The 18,711-nt window shown below is 41.2% G+C and overlaps 1 protein-coding gene across 1 annotated transcript in view; it reads right to left on the bottom strand.

Annotated features, from left to right (window-relative positions):
* CSMD3 (CUB and Sushi multiple domains 3) overlaps positions 1-18,711 on the bottom strand; it is a 1,325,501-nt gene that overhangs the window by 1,000,149 nt on the left and 306,641 nt on the right. The window contains exon 4 of the mRNA XM_014603846.3: positions 5,163-5,357. Coding sequence (XP_014459332.1) covers positions 5,163-5,357 — 195 coding nt within the window. The remainder of the gene's footprint in view (positions 1-5,162; positions 5,358-18,711) is intronic.

The following is an 18,711-nucleotide window of genomic DNA, read 5'->3' as shown; positions in this document are numbered from 1 at the left end:
AGTCACTGAATCAAGAAGAAGTGATAGCATGTTATACTCCATTTGGTATGTCATTACAGAAGACTAGTCAAGGAAAGTAACCTTGAAGAGGGGGATCAGAAATGGATTCAATTTGAACTAAATAGAAGGGTAAGAAAGGAGGCTTGAAACTAAGGGGTTTTTTAATTTTATTTTTAAAATGCAAAATGTGAGAATTAATGGAACCAGTTAGTGAAGTAAACAAAACTGTTATAGGGTAAAGTTATACATCATACTTAGACTATACTAAAGGCACTTAAATGCAAACTCCCACATGTAAAAGCTCATTAACTCATGCTAAGTGCCATCTGAGGCTGCATTCCCATGAGCAGGGGCGTGTGATTGCCACGGGGAAAAAAAGCAGTGACACAATTAGTGCTGCTGCTTTTTGCCCTGGTGCAAGCCCCTGCATGTGGCATTAATACAGAGAAAAATGCTCTGGGTGAAGTAGGGGAGGCTGGGGCCAGCATCTGTGCCGGCTCCAGCAGCCTTACTTGGGGTCCTGAGCACCTCCCTCGGCAGCAGCATCGGCTTTCTGGGCATGAAGAGCCTGGTCAGCAGCTGAAGCGTGGCTTTAACCAACCAGGCTCCAGTTTCAGGCAATGCACACTGCCACAACCTGTGCCACCCTGCTTTTCTCTGGCATGGTGTTTTTTTGACACCGGGAGATCCCAGTGTCAAAAAAAAAAAAAAAAAAAAAATCCCTGTACTGCGCAGTGAATGCAGTTTACAGCACCACAAACATGTTTGTGGCACTGTAGACCACACATGTCTGCTCATCTGGATGCGCCCTGAGTGTTTCAAAGTTCACTTCAAGTGCGGTTAGCTCTGGGTCATGCTACCAAGCTCATGTTAAAGGTAACTTCAGTCTGATTGCAAAACACAAATTTGCAATCTTTCAATATCCCAGGCTGTACCCCTCCCAGCCCCCCTCAACCCCCTTCCCCAGGAGCAAGGATAAGAGCCCAGGTGTCCTAGCTCTTAGCTCCACCCTGTAGTAGAAAGCTAAGAAGTGATATTAACCCTTTCACAGCATCTTCTAACTTTATTGTGGCTCAGCATTGCACACATTTTGCAGTCTTAAGTGTAACATGCAACTTCATCTTTACTCAGGATCTTCAATTTCTTAAAATAGAGTGGGAACAACTAGCTGGACTTTCTATCTTTAGCCAGGGACTTGTAGGGAAAAGCTCTGGTTCAACTGGATATATAACTCTCTCATAAAGGTATAAGCAAGTAGCCTACACAGAATGGGAAAAAGGAATTAATCAAAAGAACACCTATATCTGTGTAGCAGCCTTTAAAAAATGGACCCACCTGAACAGAAGGGGAACAGCTGCCTGGCAGAGACAGAGTTTGTCCTAGAGGGGACACTGCAGGCTCTGAGGGCAAGTAAAGCTGTTTGGGAGCAGCCCTGTTGGGAGTGGGAGGGGTGATGTAACCCCAGCACAGTTTTGAAAGAAAGCCGTTAGCAAAAGCCCGGGAAGGGCCCTGAGCTGGGATTGGCTGAGAGGCTTGGATAAAAGGAGGAGCAGTTTTTCCCGCGGGGGGGAACAAGAGAGAGAGAGGGAGGGAGGGAGCCGAGGGACAGGCTGGAGACCAGATTGAGAGTCTCAGTGCAGTGGTCCCTCGGAGAGCCCCTGAGAGAGGCCTGAAGGAGCAGAGTGGAGAAGCTGCGGGGGCAGGAGCAGGCAGGGACTGCTGGTGTGGAGAACCCAAGTCTGAAGAGACCTGACTGCAGCTGGTGTGGCCGGGTGAGCACAGCAGTGCTGAGGTGGGGACTGCCGGAGTCTGCCCTAGTTTTCCTGAGGGGTGAGGGGCCCCAGGGCCATGCAAAGCCCAGGGAGGGGATGCATTTGCTGGGGCTGTGAGGCTGTGTGGGGCAGGAGGGTTGCTATAGCCTGCAGCCCAGACACTGCTCACAGCGGAACTAGGGAAGGGGGGCAAAGGCAGGGGAAGGCTGTCTTGCAGGAACTGCAGAGGAGCCGCTGCTTGCTGCTCAGAGACCCCAGGAGCACGGAGATGGACACCAGCGCCAGGGAGCGTCCACAGACCACGTGCAGGGACACAGACAGTCCAGCTCCCTGAGATACCCCGCCAGGAGCAGTCCACACGGGATCCCCAGTACACCGTGTGCAAGTGAGAGACTGTGTAAACAAGTTCTTGAGGGTTTATTAGACAGTATATCCATGTGCTTATTTAATGATTATTTATTATGATGTAAATAATTAAATCTTGTAAATAGTTTGAAAACTGTCTGCAAGGGTGCTTGATTGTAAGGGGAGGCTCTCTGCTCGGGGGCACTGCAGCAGCTTCCCAGGGGGGCTGGGCAGGGCTACTGGCTACCGGGTACCCCAGGATCCCATTATTCAGGTGAGGGCGCATGTAGTGTCATGCCCAGGGTTACATCTGGGAGGTAAGAAAGTGTTGGGACAAACAGAAAACTGCCAGAATTGAAGATGAGTTAGACTTTGCTAAGGAAATTAGAGGAACTAGCAATAAAAAATTCCAAGTCAAATAAATAACCATAAAGAAAGAAGCAGGACAACTCTGCAATAACAATTGGGTAGAGGATTTTGTGGATGGCCCCAAAACTAGATGAACACTAGATAAACATAGAAGTAAAGGGTGTGTAGAAATCACCACATCAGCTGAACAAACAAAGCTGAAACAGTTTAATATGTCAACCAGGGAGTATACCTCCATGCTTAGAATATTAAAAGAAGTGGTACATACCATTTCAAATTCTTTTGAAAGGAATTTTAAAAAATTTAGCCCATTGGGGATGGTAATGTTTAATTGAAGAATTTACAACATGGTGTTTAAAATACTGGTAAAAAAAATATTCTGTTCAAATAGTACCCCATTAGTCTCCCAATAGCTGGCAAGGCTTTAGAATAAATTTAAAAAAAATAGATATAAATGGAAAACAAGATAAAATGCAACTCTTGGGTAGTAAAGCATGCTTTTAGTAACATTACACAATAGCTTTCTTTGATTAGAAAAATGATATTTTAGATAACTAAAATGAGGGACATCTAATCTGGACTTAATATAGTGCCATAAGTCAAAAACTTAGTTAATATAAAGAAGGCAGGATTTAGTACAGGAATCACAAAGTAGTAAATAACTGACTAAATGGGAGATAAGGTAGAAAAAAACTGACTAAATGAGAGATATAGTAGAAGGTACTGAAACGGGAACCATGGGGCTAGGACAAGATATTAGTAGAGTTCTCCATGAATAGTTTGGGGCCCAATCTTATTTAAAATTTTCATTAGTGACCCTTTTACAAAGTGTAGGAGTGTTCTAATGAAGTTTGCTGATGACTCAAAGTTGGAAGGCAGTGTGTATGGAGAACAGCACACAGGAAGAACTGGAGAAACAGAAATGGATGAAACTTAATGAAATGAAGTACAAGGCCATGTGTTTAAGGGCTTATCATCACAATTTGTGCAATAGACTGGAGGATTATAATTTGGAAACAAAAGAAAGGGAAGACAACCTGTGCATATTTGTTGACCATAGGATAATTATGAACCTCAAATGCAATGGATCTCTCTTCTTTTTCTCATGTCCTATCACTGTGTTCAAATTTGGATTAAGAAATAGACATACTGTTTTTCAATCTGTAGCTTTAGTGAGGTCTTCATTGGTATGTGATTATCCTGCACATGGGCAAGACAGCTTGTGTACTGTAGTTTGAAAGTTTCCTCCACATTCACACATGGAACTTGCATCATTTGAATATCCCCACAGTTGCATTTTAACTTTAGTCTTACTGACCACTTTTGGGAGGCAGTTCCAGCTTCTCCATGGAAATAACAGAGGAGGAGGAATACTTGTGCTTACTTGTTGACTACAAGATAATTATGAATTACAAATTCAGTGGGTCTTTAAAAACTAGAAATGATCCTAGGATGTGTCAGGAAAAGTATTGCAAGCAGAGAGAAGTTGTACTATTGCTATCATACAAGGCACTAGTCAGAACTCATCTGGAATACTGTGCATAATGTTGGTCACCCACATTCAAGAATTCATACTAGCACAGGTAGAGATACTAGCAAATCAAATGAATGGAAATAATTAAAGAAGATTAAAAGAGCTTAAATTATTTAGAGTAGGAAGAAATGTTGCTCTTGAATCAGTGCAAGAGTATAGCATATCAATGACTATTTCAATGCAGAAAAGAAATCATTAAGTTCTGCAGGAGGCTCTCCTGAAACTTATCTTTAGGTCTATCAGGAAAAATCAAACTCCAATTTATGGAAAAACAGTAAGATTTTTTTATTGTGTTTCTGTTTTGCATCAGAATAAAAAAAAAAGAACTTTTAAACATTTTTTTTTTTTATAAAAAAGGAATTTCCTTCTTGGCTTTTCTCTCTATGCCCTTAATATAGTGTTTGTGTGTAGTGAAAAGTTTTAGTTTTTTGAAGATTTTGAATTTTTTATGAAAAAATGTGTTTTTGAATACATGCTGGCTAACTTTAGATATTCTTAGATGGCACAAATGGCAGATTATTCATGATGGATAATGGTAGTTCATTCACATAAATAAATGTTTGAAAATTAGTCCCTAAGATTGCCCTTGTCCAATATGAAGTGGAAGAAGGTAGAGCACCACACTTGCATATTACAGTCTTGACTACATTTTAATGACTAATTGGCAATCAGAAATCAAATCAGATAAATTAAGGAAAATAGGCAAAATTCCTTCCCATTTCCCGTATTTCAAGGGGAATTAATGTTACCACGTCCCTTTAGTACCACCTCTTCACATTAGCTCAACCAGTCTCCATGACTTTCTAACCAATACCTACTTGGAAAACAGTAATGGCATAAAGCCCCACCTGCAACTAGGATACTCCTAGTTATGCTCCAATTCTGAAACATGACTCATGTTAATAATGTAATCCTAACTCTTTAGTTCAGAATTCTATTCTTTTCACCAAAAAAGAGAAAAAAATAGATTTCTCAATATGACATTGACAAAATTAATAGGCACATAAAGGAGTAGTGATACAGAAATTCAAAAAGGGCTTTTTATTGGCATAGTCTAAAAGTTAATACTTAAACTTATCTTGTAGCAAGTTACCTTATCTCATGAATTTATTTGAAAAATAATAACATAACATTTATCTTACCTCGGCAGATAGGAACTGGGAAATCCCATGATGCTGTGTTCACTGAGTTAGCTATACAAGTAAGCTGGGGGTGTCCATCCAAAATGTAACCAGTTACACAGCTGTATCGGATTTTATCACCAACATCAAATCTTGTACCATACAGGATACCCTTTGGTGGAACACCTGGATTGCCACAAGAACTGCTCTGTAATTCTGTAAGAGAAAAGCACTTATTGTTAGTTATCTCATACATATATTGCCAAGAGCGTATTGAATAATATGTAACAGCACTCATTATGGCTCAGATGGCATTCCACCTATTAGACATCCGAGTCTCTGTAGCTGCTTTGCAAAAAAAGTATTTATTTCTACTCAGGAGAGCAATCCTATTCTGTCTGGAGAAGCACACAGCTCCCCCACTCTGTCCATAAATAGTAGTTCATCTGTACAGGCCAATCTTATTCTGTCCTAGGAAAGAACTGTTAGAAACCAGAAAGTGCGTTCATCCCTATCCTTCAGGCACCTGATTCAGTGTTGAATATTATGTTCCTTCATCATCTCAAGATCCTATCCTGAAGGTTGTGCCATTCCTAAAACAATCTGGACAAATTCTTACCAGCCTCTCTCTGAGTGAATAGTTAGAATCTCTGCAACCCCGTGCCCCGCTCCCTGCTCCAAATTTAATCAAAATATGCTTTGCTACAATTTAGATCCATTGTCTCCTGTTCAGCCATTGTGGCAAAGGACAGCAGCTTTTGTCCCTCTGGCTCCCTCTATGGAAGCTTTGAAAATAATTGAAAATTGTTTTGATGTCCTCACTTAATATTTTTTTTTCCAGATGAAACATAAGTAGTTATGAAGTGAAACAAAGCACTCAAGAAGGATGTCGGCAATTTGGAAAGATCCCAGCACAGAGAAACAAAAATTATTAGAGGCCTGGAAAGCAAGATTTATGAGAGGAGTCTGAAACAACTAGGAGTTATTTAGTCTGGAACAGAGAAGACTGAGGGGAGATTTTATAACAGTCTTAAAATACCTGAAGAAGAATTACACAGAAGATGGGGATGGGCTTTTCTCTGTGGCTGTAGGAGACAGGACTAGATGCAATAGCCTCAAGCTTCAGCAGGAAAATTTAAGTTGGAGATTAGGACAAACTTTCTGTGAAGGTGGTCAAACATTAGAAAAGGCTAGCTATAGAAAAAGTGGAATATTCATCCTTGGAAATTTTCAAGACCAAGTTAAACAGACACTTGACTGGGATAATTTAGTGAGGAATGATCCTGCCCTGAGCAGGGGGCTGGACTACATTACCTTGTGAGTCCCCTCCAGCTCTACTTTCCTATGATCTGGTATCTACAGCTCTCAACTCCAGCTTTGCACAGCTTCTGGGTTTAGCTGTTCCAGTCCTTTTATCTATATTGCTAATTTTGGCCTATTTGATATGACAAATGAAGAATTTGAACAATTTGATATGACACTGCTGCATTTAGCAAGACCAGATGCATTCAGGAGGAGACAGCTCAGAGTGCATAGAGGTGGCTAAATTTTTTTTATGGAAGGCAAAGCTAAAAACGATTGCAAAACCAACACTGTGGATGAGTTTATCAAGAGCAAGATTGTTACTCAGACCCTGGCATGTCCACTTGCCATCAACAAGTGCCTCGTGACCCTTCATCTTCAACTGACCAACAGACAACATGCAACACTTATTAATGCATGCATCCTGAGCCTTGATGCAGGTAAAGGAACAGGAGAACACTTCTGTTCTAAACTCAAGCAAATCCTGTCATCTGTCCCTAAGAAGACAAGATAATTCTTTGTGGAGATTTTAGTACTAGAGTGGACAGGGACTCTGGGCTACAGAAAAGAATACTTGGAAGAGATGGGGAAAATTCAAAAGTGAAAGAACAAGTGGTAGGAGGATATAGCAAAAGAGATTCAAAAGTTTGCTGACAGACACAGCATATCTTCGGTGTCTTCTTTGATGCTAAATCTATCTATGAGCCAAGTATACAAGGAGCCATCCCTCTGAGGTTCAAGGATGAAGACCTCTCAACCATCAACCCACAGTTGAAGAAGCACTTTCAAGAATGTTTTAATCGAGATTCTAATATCAAAGACAATACCATCAAGACCATTCAACAACACCCCATTAAGGATCTGCTTGCATATCCACTGACTTATCTAGAGGTTTTAGAAGCCATTAAGCTGATGAAGAATGACAAAGCATGAGGTCTTGATGGAATACTAACTGAAATTTATAAGCAAAATGGAAAAAAAAGCTCTCTTACCAGCAATGCATAGGCTGCTAGCAAAAATTTAAAAAACAAAAACAAAGAAAACGTGCTTTATTTTGAACTTGATGCACTCCCATGCTGAGCCCAGTGCATGCCCAGAAAAGGCAGTGTATTAGTTGGACTTGGCTCATCTATCTGTAGAGATTGAATGCTTTAGTAAGGCTTTTTTGGTAAGTTTATATAATAGCTGATCGAATCAGCTTTAGCTAAAAGCTCCAAAAAGCCACACTGAGGCAACCAATCTATACAGTCACTGTGGAGCCAGGTCAAAGTAACGCTCTGCTGCTGCTAGTAAAGAACTTTTTTTCTTCATGTCTACAAGCAGCACAGCCGTAATTTTTAAGAAAATCAGATAAAATTAACAGATTCCTTCCTCTCACCTCAAAGATGCCAGAATCATTTCCATGTTAAAGAGAGGAGGACCTATAGAAGATTTCGATGAGATTTGGGCCATGTTACAGATTACTTTTAAACCATCATAGGGGGACTTAAAATAACAGCATTAACCCATTAAAGGGTCTTAAAACATCACAAGTACCCTTTAAATGTTTTAAAGGTAAGCCACTCAGAAAAAGGTTTATCTTAGAAATGTTTTACCCACGCTTTCCTACAGCATTGTTTGAATGGACAGGGGAGGTAAAACTAAGGCTGGCAAGCCAGTCAGTTGACTGGTCACTATTGTCAATTGACAGATCAATGAACTACATATTTTTTGACAATTCAAATTTTATAGCAATGAAAAAATATTGCCTAGAGGTGGGCAAAAAAAAGACAGTCAAGGACACCTTGAAGGCCATTCTGAAGAAATGCAACCTCATCAATCCCTGGGACACTCAAACATTGAATAATCCATAGTGGTGCAGTGATATACAGAGAGACCTTGTTAATCTGAAGTCAAGAAGAAATCAATGTAGATTTTATAAACTAAATTTTACATATAGCACAAGTTTTTGTGATAGACCAAACTTGCCTCACACAAGACAGCAAAGGGAAAGACCTATGATTTCACACGACCAGGATCTACTCCTTCTTCCTGAAACTATTTGCTATGTCTGTATGTATTCAAACATGTGAATCTCAGCTCAAGCTCCTCAGTCATCTATGGACTCACTGATGACTTCCCTGTTTACTGGAAGACTGTCACCCTCATATTGAAAAAATACTCCTGCTATGACTTTTATAGTATTTAACAGAAAAAGTTCCTGTTTGAGGCCTGACCATTTGAAAGTTTTGGTTACACACATCCACGTGCGCACACACAAAAAAATTATGAAATCACAGACATAAAAGTGATGATAGATATTAGCTATTTCTTAAAATCCATTTAGAAATGTATCCCTGCATCCATTTCGTACTGATATGGAAGAATTGATTTAGAAAGAAAGGCCAAATAGGGAATCTAGCATGTTAGAAACTGAGCTACATGAATTGAACAGTAAGCAAAGCAAAAGCATAGAAGTATATTAGATTTGAAGGGAGACAATTTGGAATAATGGATAAGAAATAATTTATATGGTATATAATGGGAAAAATAATATTAAAATCAATGAGCACACATGAAGATGCAATAATTAAATAGGCTATAGTACCTACAAAAATTTTTTTAAAAAATGGAAAAGGGTAAAGCATGCTACAGAAACAAACTGCAAAATAAAGTATATTGGTGATAAAGGAAGTAAGGGAAACAGAATAATATACAGTCATTTATGTCATTTTAGATAAAAAATAGGGCCACAAAAAGGAGCTGAAAAATGCTAGCTAAAGAGACTTAGAGAGATTAATGAGGACTTTCACTAATTTAAAAAGGGAAAAGGAAATGCTAGGGAGAGAAAGGGGGAGCATTAATAAAACAGAGGAAGATAAAATAAACTGCTCTAAAATAGTTACATTGTATAACTGCTATTACAATCTGTCTTTAACTTTAAAAAAGGGACCTGGGAAACAAAGCTATAAGCATGTTGCAAGAACTAAAAATCTTGATACTACCAGTTAATAAAAATCAGTTTGAAAACAATTGGAATCAGATTTTGTACCAATCAGTAAGTCAAAATTATATTCGTTTTAACAGAGCAGGAACCGGGAGATAAATTAATTAGTAAGCTTTCAATTTTTACAAAATATTTTTAGTATACTGGGGGATGAACTAGATGACTGGTGAAAAACTTATATTATGCTAATAGCAAAGGATGAGTTAAAAATAAACATTAAATTATTGACACAATGTCAAATTGCACCAGTTATATATCTGGATTATATTATATTTTCAATAATCAACAAATCTGTCCCATCCCTTCACTCAGAGAACACCAATAAAAGAAAGACTGGAAACTTTAGGTAATTAATTTATAGATAAACATTAAAATGCAGAAGTGTGAGTAACGCACAGTGACAGATTTGCTAGCTCCCCTGATAGACCTTCAGTCAGTCTGCTCTGAGGGGATTCATCTGCTGAAGTCCCTATGTACTTAAACTGTCAGAGATAGAAGACAGTCCAGGGTCCAGCTTTAGGCCCAGTTTTGAGACTCTATGTCTAGGTGCAGACCCTCTGCCTTTCTCCCAGAAGGTGTAAGGCCTTCCATTTTACAGTTTAACTATTAGAAAATATGTGCTAAACAGGCAATCACACATACTGGGTGCATCTACATGTGCAGTTAATGTGTATGAATAGACTCTGGCGCAGTTTGCGCCAAAGTCAGCTGCTCCTGGGCGCTGCATCTTCATGTGTGCCTGAGACTGCAGCAGTTAAAACTGGGGTGGAGCAGCCTTGGGCTGGCAGGGGTTCTGGCCCTGGGCTCTGGGTGGCAGCGTTGGGTTGTAGAGGGGCTGGCTGAGGCACGAGGATGCTAAAGCATGGGCAGGGGTGATTGGTGACTCTTGGGTCTGGAGGGGCACAATTTGTGGGTGGGCCTGGGGGCAAGCCAAAAACCCCATATCCACTCCTATATGTCTGTGCCACAGCTTAGTGCCCCCTCTCCCAACAAGCCACTTGCCCGTACAGCAAAAAAACTGCCTCATCTTGAGCAGTGCCAAGTCAGGGGCCAACCTCAGGGGGGGCACATGCCCCCCTGTGCCCACCTACCAGTTGCCTGTGATTATGGGACTGGTCAGCAGATGGTCCCCACACTTCTGCATCCTCATGGCCCAGACAGCCCTAGTCACCATGTGCATGAGTGTTTCAGCAGAATGAATTATTCCACTGTAAGATAGTACTGTTCCCAGTAGTACTATTTTACAGTGGAATTAATTAATTTACTATGCCCTAATACAGGCCCTTGCGTAGACAGTGATGCTTTACTAGTGAGCTAATTAGTCAGCTCCCTAGTAAAACACACATGTCGATACACCCACTGAGATATGCTTAGCACACAGTTTAAAATTGTACCCTTATTCTTTATTTGTATGAGAAATTTTTAAAAAATTTAAAAACCCAAACATTTTGAACACATAGGCCCTTAATTTAGCTCACCCTTTCCATGGTAGACCCTGGTGTGGAGTGAGTGGGGGGGGGTGGATTTTCTGTGTTTACGAAGGAAAGACTCCTAATTCACTCATCTCCCATAGTTAGTCCTCATTTTAGGCTGGAGAAACTGAAGTCCCAAGAAATAGCAGGTCCTTTTTTTTTTTTTCTTTTAAGAAACTTTCAGCCTCCCCTATCAGGTTTTGGGTTTGACAGGTAGTCACAGCCCTCTTTCAGGTATGTGTCATAGTAACAGAGCAGTGAATGTATTTCACTCTGCATCTAGAGGTGTCAAGTTGATACCTGCTACAAAGGCCATCCCCAATCAACACAATTGTAAATGAGTACCTGGGCACTAGGGAGTCAAAGGAGGCTGTATATTATGCTAACCAATTTGCTTTTTGTGTGCTGTTGGCCATAGATACTTGCATGTCTGAACCAGGCTAACCCTAGTAGCCTTATGGGCAACTAGGCTTGGGAGGACCTTCAACCTACTGGGTGACTGTTGTTAGGCATCCTCTTTCTTGATAAGCCAATGCTGTTGGTAGCGTATTGTTTAAAGTAATCACATTTCAAATGGTAGAGTACTTCAGGCAATGCCCACCACACTGCCATTATCATCCTTGTGCTAGTATATCCCTGTGAATATTAAACCAAGATAGAGATAAACTACAAGAGAAAAGTAAATACCAACCTTATGTTCAAAATGGAGTTAGCAGTTTGACACAGAGTCAATATTTTATTCATATATATATATATATATATATATATATATATATATATATATATATATATTCAAAATAATTCAAATTGAATTCTTAAGGTTCCTCAAACCAATATGTCTGTCCATACTGTGTGTGTGTGAACATATGTATAATTCTATATGTATGTACAAGTGTGTGTGTGTGTGTGTGTGTGTGTGTGTGTGTGTGTGTGTGCGCGCGCATGTATCTATGTATAAATGAAAACAGAAAAGAGTATGCAAGGTAAGAGCCTGATATATGTGAGTATAGGTAAGAAAATAAGAGTAATGATAGAGAGGAATAATTTAGTGTGGAGCAATGAAGTATAATTTGTCATAGCTGGATTCAGTTGAGAAAAATGTAGGCTGCCATCAGAGAAAAATGTATCAATATTGAAATATATTAGATTGTAGAACTGTCACCCAACCCTTGGAAGTAGTGTCTGCCATATACTACTAGATTTTTAAAAATGAAGGTGATATAACAGTCAAATAGTCACCAAAGGGAACAATCCTGTGTTGGCAAAAAGAGGAACTTGATGATGTACTAGGTCTATTCCATCTGTAACAACTATGGATGAGATCCCATTCCATGCTTCTTTGAATGAGTGCACAGCTTTTGCAACCTAGGGATAGAGGGACCCGTGCCTATCTGATCTTGATATTCTTTGAGGCCCATCTAAGTTATTGGGGGATCTTAAGGTACTTCATAATGATAAGGCCATAAAGCCATGGCCTCTATCTAGTAAAAAAACTCTCCAATCCCCAACAGTATTAGTAAAGTTTGTGAAGAATATCTTCTGCAATGTAGGCACAACTGAGAGGGTAATCCTCTAAGAATTGGAATTGGGGCTCTTAAATCCATTCTAAACACTTTAGCTCTTTTCTATATCATAAAAAAGTCAGAGCAGCAGTGATGGTCTCACTGTATAATGTTAGGACAGCTTAGGAGTGATATTTTAAAGGGTTTGCAAACTTGGCACTGATCCCCTGGACATCAGATATAAGTGGTGTTTTTGATTTGGTCTTACTCAACAATCTAAAAACATTTGGGAACTTGTCTCATAGCAATCTCTGAAAGATTCCACCAAAAAAGACTAAGTCAAGGCAGAGAGACTTCCCTGTTTTTGGAAATAAAAAAGTAGGACTGTCTAACGATTAAAAATTTGATTGTGATTACTTGCACAATTAAACAAATTACTTGCAATTAATTGTGATTTTAATCGCACAGCTAAAAACTCAAAATTATGTGCAGAACAACTCAGGCAAAATTATGCATGTACTTTGTATGGTTGGGGTGGGTGTAGGATGCGTTTGTGGGGGGCTGTGGGTATGTGTGAGGGGTTGGAGCCCAGAGCAAGGGGCTCCCGTATACTCTGGCAGAATGTGGGGTACTGTGGGTCAGGAATGAAGGGCAAACAGACAGACACACAACACCACCCAGCAGGTAAGTGTGTGGGGTAGAGGAGGCATGGGGGAGGTAAGGGCTGATGGGGCAGATAGAGGACCCCATGTTGAGGGAGGGAGTGGGGCAGAGGCAAGGTCAGGGGCCGGGATGAATGGGGTGCCAGAGTGGGTCAAGAGCTGCAAGAGGGTCATCCAGGAGCATGGAGGGGCACTCCCACCAATGTGTGCCCCTCCGGGGGAGGTATGGGGGGCATGTGCCCCAGGATCTGTGTATGGGGTAGAGGCAGGCTGCTACTGCATGCTGGACTCTGCACCCCACTGCCGTTGCCCCAGGAGTTGCACAACACTATGCTGTGCCTCCCACCCCCAGGTGGGCAGGGGACACAGTACAGCCAGTGCATGGCACCCAGAACAAAGGCAGCAGGGCACAAAGCCCAAGTCCACAGCAGCAGCCTGCCTCTGCCCATTCACAAATCTGGGGGGTACATACCTCCCCCAGGGGTGCACGCAGCAGTGGGAATGCCCCTGGAGGAGCCACCTATGGCTCCATGCCATAACCTGCCTTAGCCCCAGAGCCCCATTCACCCCAGCCCCTGCCTCTGCCCCACTCCCTCCCTCACTGTGGGGTCCTTGATCTGCCCCCACACCTTTTCCCTTCCCCATGCCCATTCTGATTCATAGACCTGCCTGCTGGGTGCTGCTCCACACGCTGCTGGGCTGCGTTCCTTGCCACCTGCAGGCTGCTGCTGCATATCTGAGTTTATGTCTGTGCACTCCCCTCTCCCCTGCTGTAGCTGCCCAGAGTCCACATCTGGACTGCCCTGTGGTCCTCTGTGCTGCCACCGCTGCCCTGCGGGGCAGTCTGGAGCTGACAGTGACAGTGGCAGAGTGGAGCCCGGGCATGGGCTCTAAAACCGTGTGCATGATTAATAAGTTAAAAAAATTAATATGAGCAGCAATTAACATGTTAATTGTGCGTGTTAACCACGATTAACTGACAGCCCTAAAAAAAGGTTAAGCTTAATATCTATGCATGAAACTATCACTGTTTATAACTATCTCCTTCATCCTCAATTTTATTTCCACAAGTATTACCTTTAGAATTCAGTGTGTTTCCATAAACTATTATAATTTTAATGCATTAATTAAAAACACACTTTTTATGAGTAGTCAATTTTCCAGTGCATTATTATATGGCACTACTGAAAAAAAAAAGCAAACCTTCATCATCTCCATTAACTTTTTAATATTAAGAAACCAGCTAATGATTAAGTGTTTTCCTCCTACAGTTCAAACAATTTTGTTCCTAGTATTGGATAATAAAGCAACTGTGTAATTGATAATACATTTGCCACTTCTGAAAGCATTTTTATTAGTAACAAATAAACATGCATGGCTATTGTAGAGTAATTCATCTGGGAAGTACTTTAGTCTTGTCTTCTTCTGTAAGCAGCATTTATTTATAAATGTATAATCTGTGCCTAATACTAAGTCTCTGGGTAGATATAATTAGACACCAATCCACCCAGTTCCATCTCCTGGGTCACAGGCTAGGGAAAAAGATAAAACAACATGAAAAAGTAAGTTTCAATGTGGATGATCTCTGAGTGACAGTGATCTATCATCAGCTGCCCAAAATTTATATTTAGCTTGTCAGTATCTGGAAACACAGGAATTGCCAAATTGGATCCCAACCCCTTTTTGAATCTTCTCAATGTTTGGCTTCAGTGATAGAGCTTTTGTATTCTTGTTTCTGCAACAGAAAAGTTGGAATCCCCATTGCGTTTGGCTGCATTGGTGATATGCCTTTTGTGGCCATGGCGGTTTTCAGAGCCCTAGGGCAATCCACAAAGTGAAGCTGCTATGAAACAAAAACCCTTGGGCTCTGAAAAGTTTTAGACTTCTGTGCCATGTCAGGAAGCCTTGAAGCCTAACTATAAGATGGCTAACAGAGCTTTGGACACAAACCTGCTCACTAGAAAACCTGGCAAGATGCCAAGGGAGGCCTGTCCTTGATTTTTTTAAAGTTTATCAAATAGGAGATGCTCCAGATGAAAACATGCTGGTTTTCATTCAATAAATCAGCATTTTCAGACAAAACAGTATCATAGTATGATACTATGATAAAACAGTATAGGATAATGTGTAAAAATTGTCTGAGATTTCTAAACCACCCATCATCATAGCAAAAGCAGCATATCTAGAACCAGGTAATACAGCTGTATTAAAACATCTCCTTTCCCACTAAATAGGTAGGACATATAGGATATCGGTTTATAAACTTATCTCGAAGTATACATTAAAGAATGTATTATATATTGGTGGGGGTTTCTAAACTCCCTTTGTGATTCTATATTGGCGAGGGCTTCTAAATAAATACAATAACTAACAAAATCATTTTGCAGATAATATCCCAGAAAAGATAAACCAGGGTGGCATGGTTCAGAGAGGCATGAACTTTCATAGGAAACAAAAAACTTTATCAAGTACTATGAATGGACTGGCAGGAAAAAAAAAAATGTCATAGGGAGAGAAAACTACTGTAAAACTTTACAGTGGCCACATCAGTACCATACTGTAGTGGAACCCAGCCTGCAGCAGCTACCTCCATGCTAACAGTTTTCATCCTAAGTGCACCACTACATTCACTGTCTACAGTCAAGCTCTAAATTACAACTGTATCTTCTCCAACCCCACTCACCAAAATTCACACCTAAGGGATCTACAACAGGATTTACTACACTTTCAATCAATGGCGACGTGTAGGGGGTGCACGGGGGTGCATGTGCACCCCCTGAGAGTGCTGGTGCGTCCCCTGTCAGCCAGTGTTCCCGGGCAGGGGGGACAGATGAGAGTGCTGGTGCCCTCCCCAAGAGCACTGGCTGGGGAGTGGGGGCTCTCCCAGAAATTCCAGCACTCTCCTGGAAGTGTCAGCAGCATGCCTGGAAGTGCTAGGGGCACACTGATGCCACTTGTGTGTCAGTGGGATCAGCCACGGGGTGACCCCCCTGTCAATGACTGGACACTGGCGGGGCAAGTGCCTCCATGACTCTGGAGGCACCAGTCTCCCATGCTTTCAGTTAGATCCCAGAATTGTAGCTAATCAGAGCAGGACTCTATATAAGGGGTGTACATCAGGATCTGCGGGAACGCCTGTTCACCAGAGCACCCCAAGGGATGACAAGGTCAAACGGTCACAAACTCCTCCAAGACTGTTTCAGGCTGGACTTAAGGAAGGACTTCTTTACTGTCAAGCCCCCAAGGCCTGGAATAGACTGCCACCACAGGTAGTGCAAGCACCTACTCTGGACTCCTTTAAGAGACATTTGGACATTTATCTTGCTGGGATCCTTTGACCTCAGTTGACTTCCTGCCCCTGGAGCAGGGGGCTGGACTCGATGATCTCCTGAGGTCCCTTCCAGTCCTAATGTCTATGAAATCTATGACTCACTCCCTGCTCTGACCTGCTAAAATACCAGAATCAGGACAAAAGAATCCTGCTGGTCAACATGGACAGCTCAAAAATCTTAGACTTATTATTAATTTCCTCCTGTAAAATGGTGAACATCAATCTAGCCTAGGGGAGCAAGCTTGTCCTGGCTTACAGGAACCCACTAATAACCTCATATAACACCTATAGCAACAGACTACCTAACTCGAATCCTCACCAGGCCACAGACCCAGGTATAAGCTGTGTCTCTTTATCAACACAGAACATATCACCACTGGACCAAACAGATTACAACTGTCACGGGGAAGTGTGGGAAAGGGAGCCATAGGGTACCACCAAATGAGGCAGGGAAATAATGTGGCCTCAAGGCCAAGAGAGAGAGCCAAGCTGGGCCACAATGTAATCAGCAGCACAGAGGCCTAGAATTGCAGATAAAAGGGCGGACACCTAATAATGAGACCTTAGAAGCTGGTGAGGGTGCAGCAGGAAGCTGCCAAGACTATAGAGCACAACGTGGTGAAAAACACAGCCACAGGGGCATCTGAGTGAAACCCAATCTGGTAGTACTTCACGTTGGATTTTTTTCAGAGTTCTCCTTATAAGAACTTTATCAGCATAAGTCCAGCTACAGGGATGTCAGCCCATAGCCAAAGGATGGCCTAGGAAGAACTACCAGCCAAGAGGTCTCTCATCCCCTTAACAGCCAGAAACGTCAGGTGAGGGACGATCACCTGGAAGTGAAGCCTTGATACAACAATGTCTGTTCCAGAACTGGATGTGCTAAGGGTGGGGTAAAGGGGAGGTTGGAGCCATTAAATTCAACTAAGTCTAAATATTTATAAATATTTATCTGATTTGGCAAACCATGTTTTGTTTTGTTGTTTTAAATCTCTCAATTAACATGAGTTCAAAAGACCACAAACTTGTATTCTTTAACAGTTACTTTTCTGGTGCTGTGTGTATTTACTATTGAGCCTCTAGCACAAATAATTGCAATCAACTTATTAATTAACAGTATCCAGAGACATGGGCATGCTATACATTATAACTGTACCCAACAGATGTAGTAATTTACCTGAACAGCACCTCTCTATTCCCCCTTTTTTTAGAAAGAGTGTATTGTAAAATTATGAGCAGTTACAAAAGCAAATGTAACAATTCTTAACTATATATATTGATATCTGACTCTCCATTGGATCTGTGCCGTCTCAGCCCTCCCTGGTAAAAACAACATGGATTTAGCGTAGAATATCCAGAATGAGATAAATTACATTTCAAATTTTAGAAGTTACTTTTTTTGTAATGGTACTGCATACATAAATTATGAGCCAATTGATACAGTTACATACATAGCCACATGTCTTTCTTTTTAATCCAGTTTTATAACAGTTGGGATCTGGGCTCTGTGACCCAAGGTAGAAACCCATGGTGGAGAAGGAAGGCAACAAAAAGTCTGTGTCACTTACCTCCTATTGCAGTTCATGCAGAACTTAAATGGTGCATAGGTGGGCTATATATGGATAAATTTATCACTAATGGAAGACACACAGGTTCTTCTGGTACTGTGTTTTTAATATATGGAAGTACATCTTTTAGTCCTTTTTCAATGTTTAATACGTATATCAGAAAGTAGATTACAGAAATTCAAGGGAAGGCATGAAATAATTGCATAAAATTGGCTAAATGGAAGTAGTAGATGGTATATCTTTAAAAGTTCAATTTAGAAGAATCAAAACAACATTTAGGCAGATTTTAAACACCTACATTCCAATGAGCAATCCACAAAAAACTCTTCCTAAAAAAGCACAAACTCAAGAGTCCACAGACATGTAAGTTTTCATCAGCAGTTTTTAGAGGCCTAGAGTTCTGTTACTCTGATTCATACCCAAAGTTATAGCTATCTTGCCTATGACCAAGCCTATCAAGGGAGCTAATCTGACAGACAAGCTCAGAGCTCACCTAATACAAACTATTAACATTGGGTTCAGCACAAAGGACAGCAGCCATGACCTTCTGGATTAAAAAAACCACAGCCATTAATGATGCCACCACTTACTTTCTCATATAACAACCAAGTGACAACAGAACTGGCCCTGGAGGGTGGTGGCCTGAGTTCCAGGCCCTCTTAGTTTGAGCGGGTTTAAATCTACATCCCCAACATCTTCAATGGGTGTTATAACTTGACCAATAGATTGGCAGTAATCTGGAGGCAA

This window comes from Alligator mississippiensis, chromosome 3, assembly GCF_030867095.1.
Source record: "Alligator mississippiensis isolate rAllMis1 chromosome 3, rAllMis1, whole genome shotgun sequence".
Lineage (NCBI taxonomy): Eukaryota > Metazoa > Chordata > Crocodylia > Alligatoridae > Alligator > Alligator mississippiensis.
This window is presented reverse-complemented; position numbering and strand designations above follow the sequence as displayed.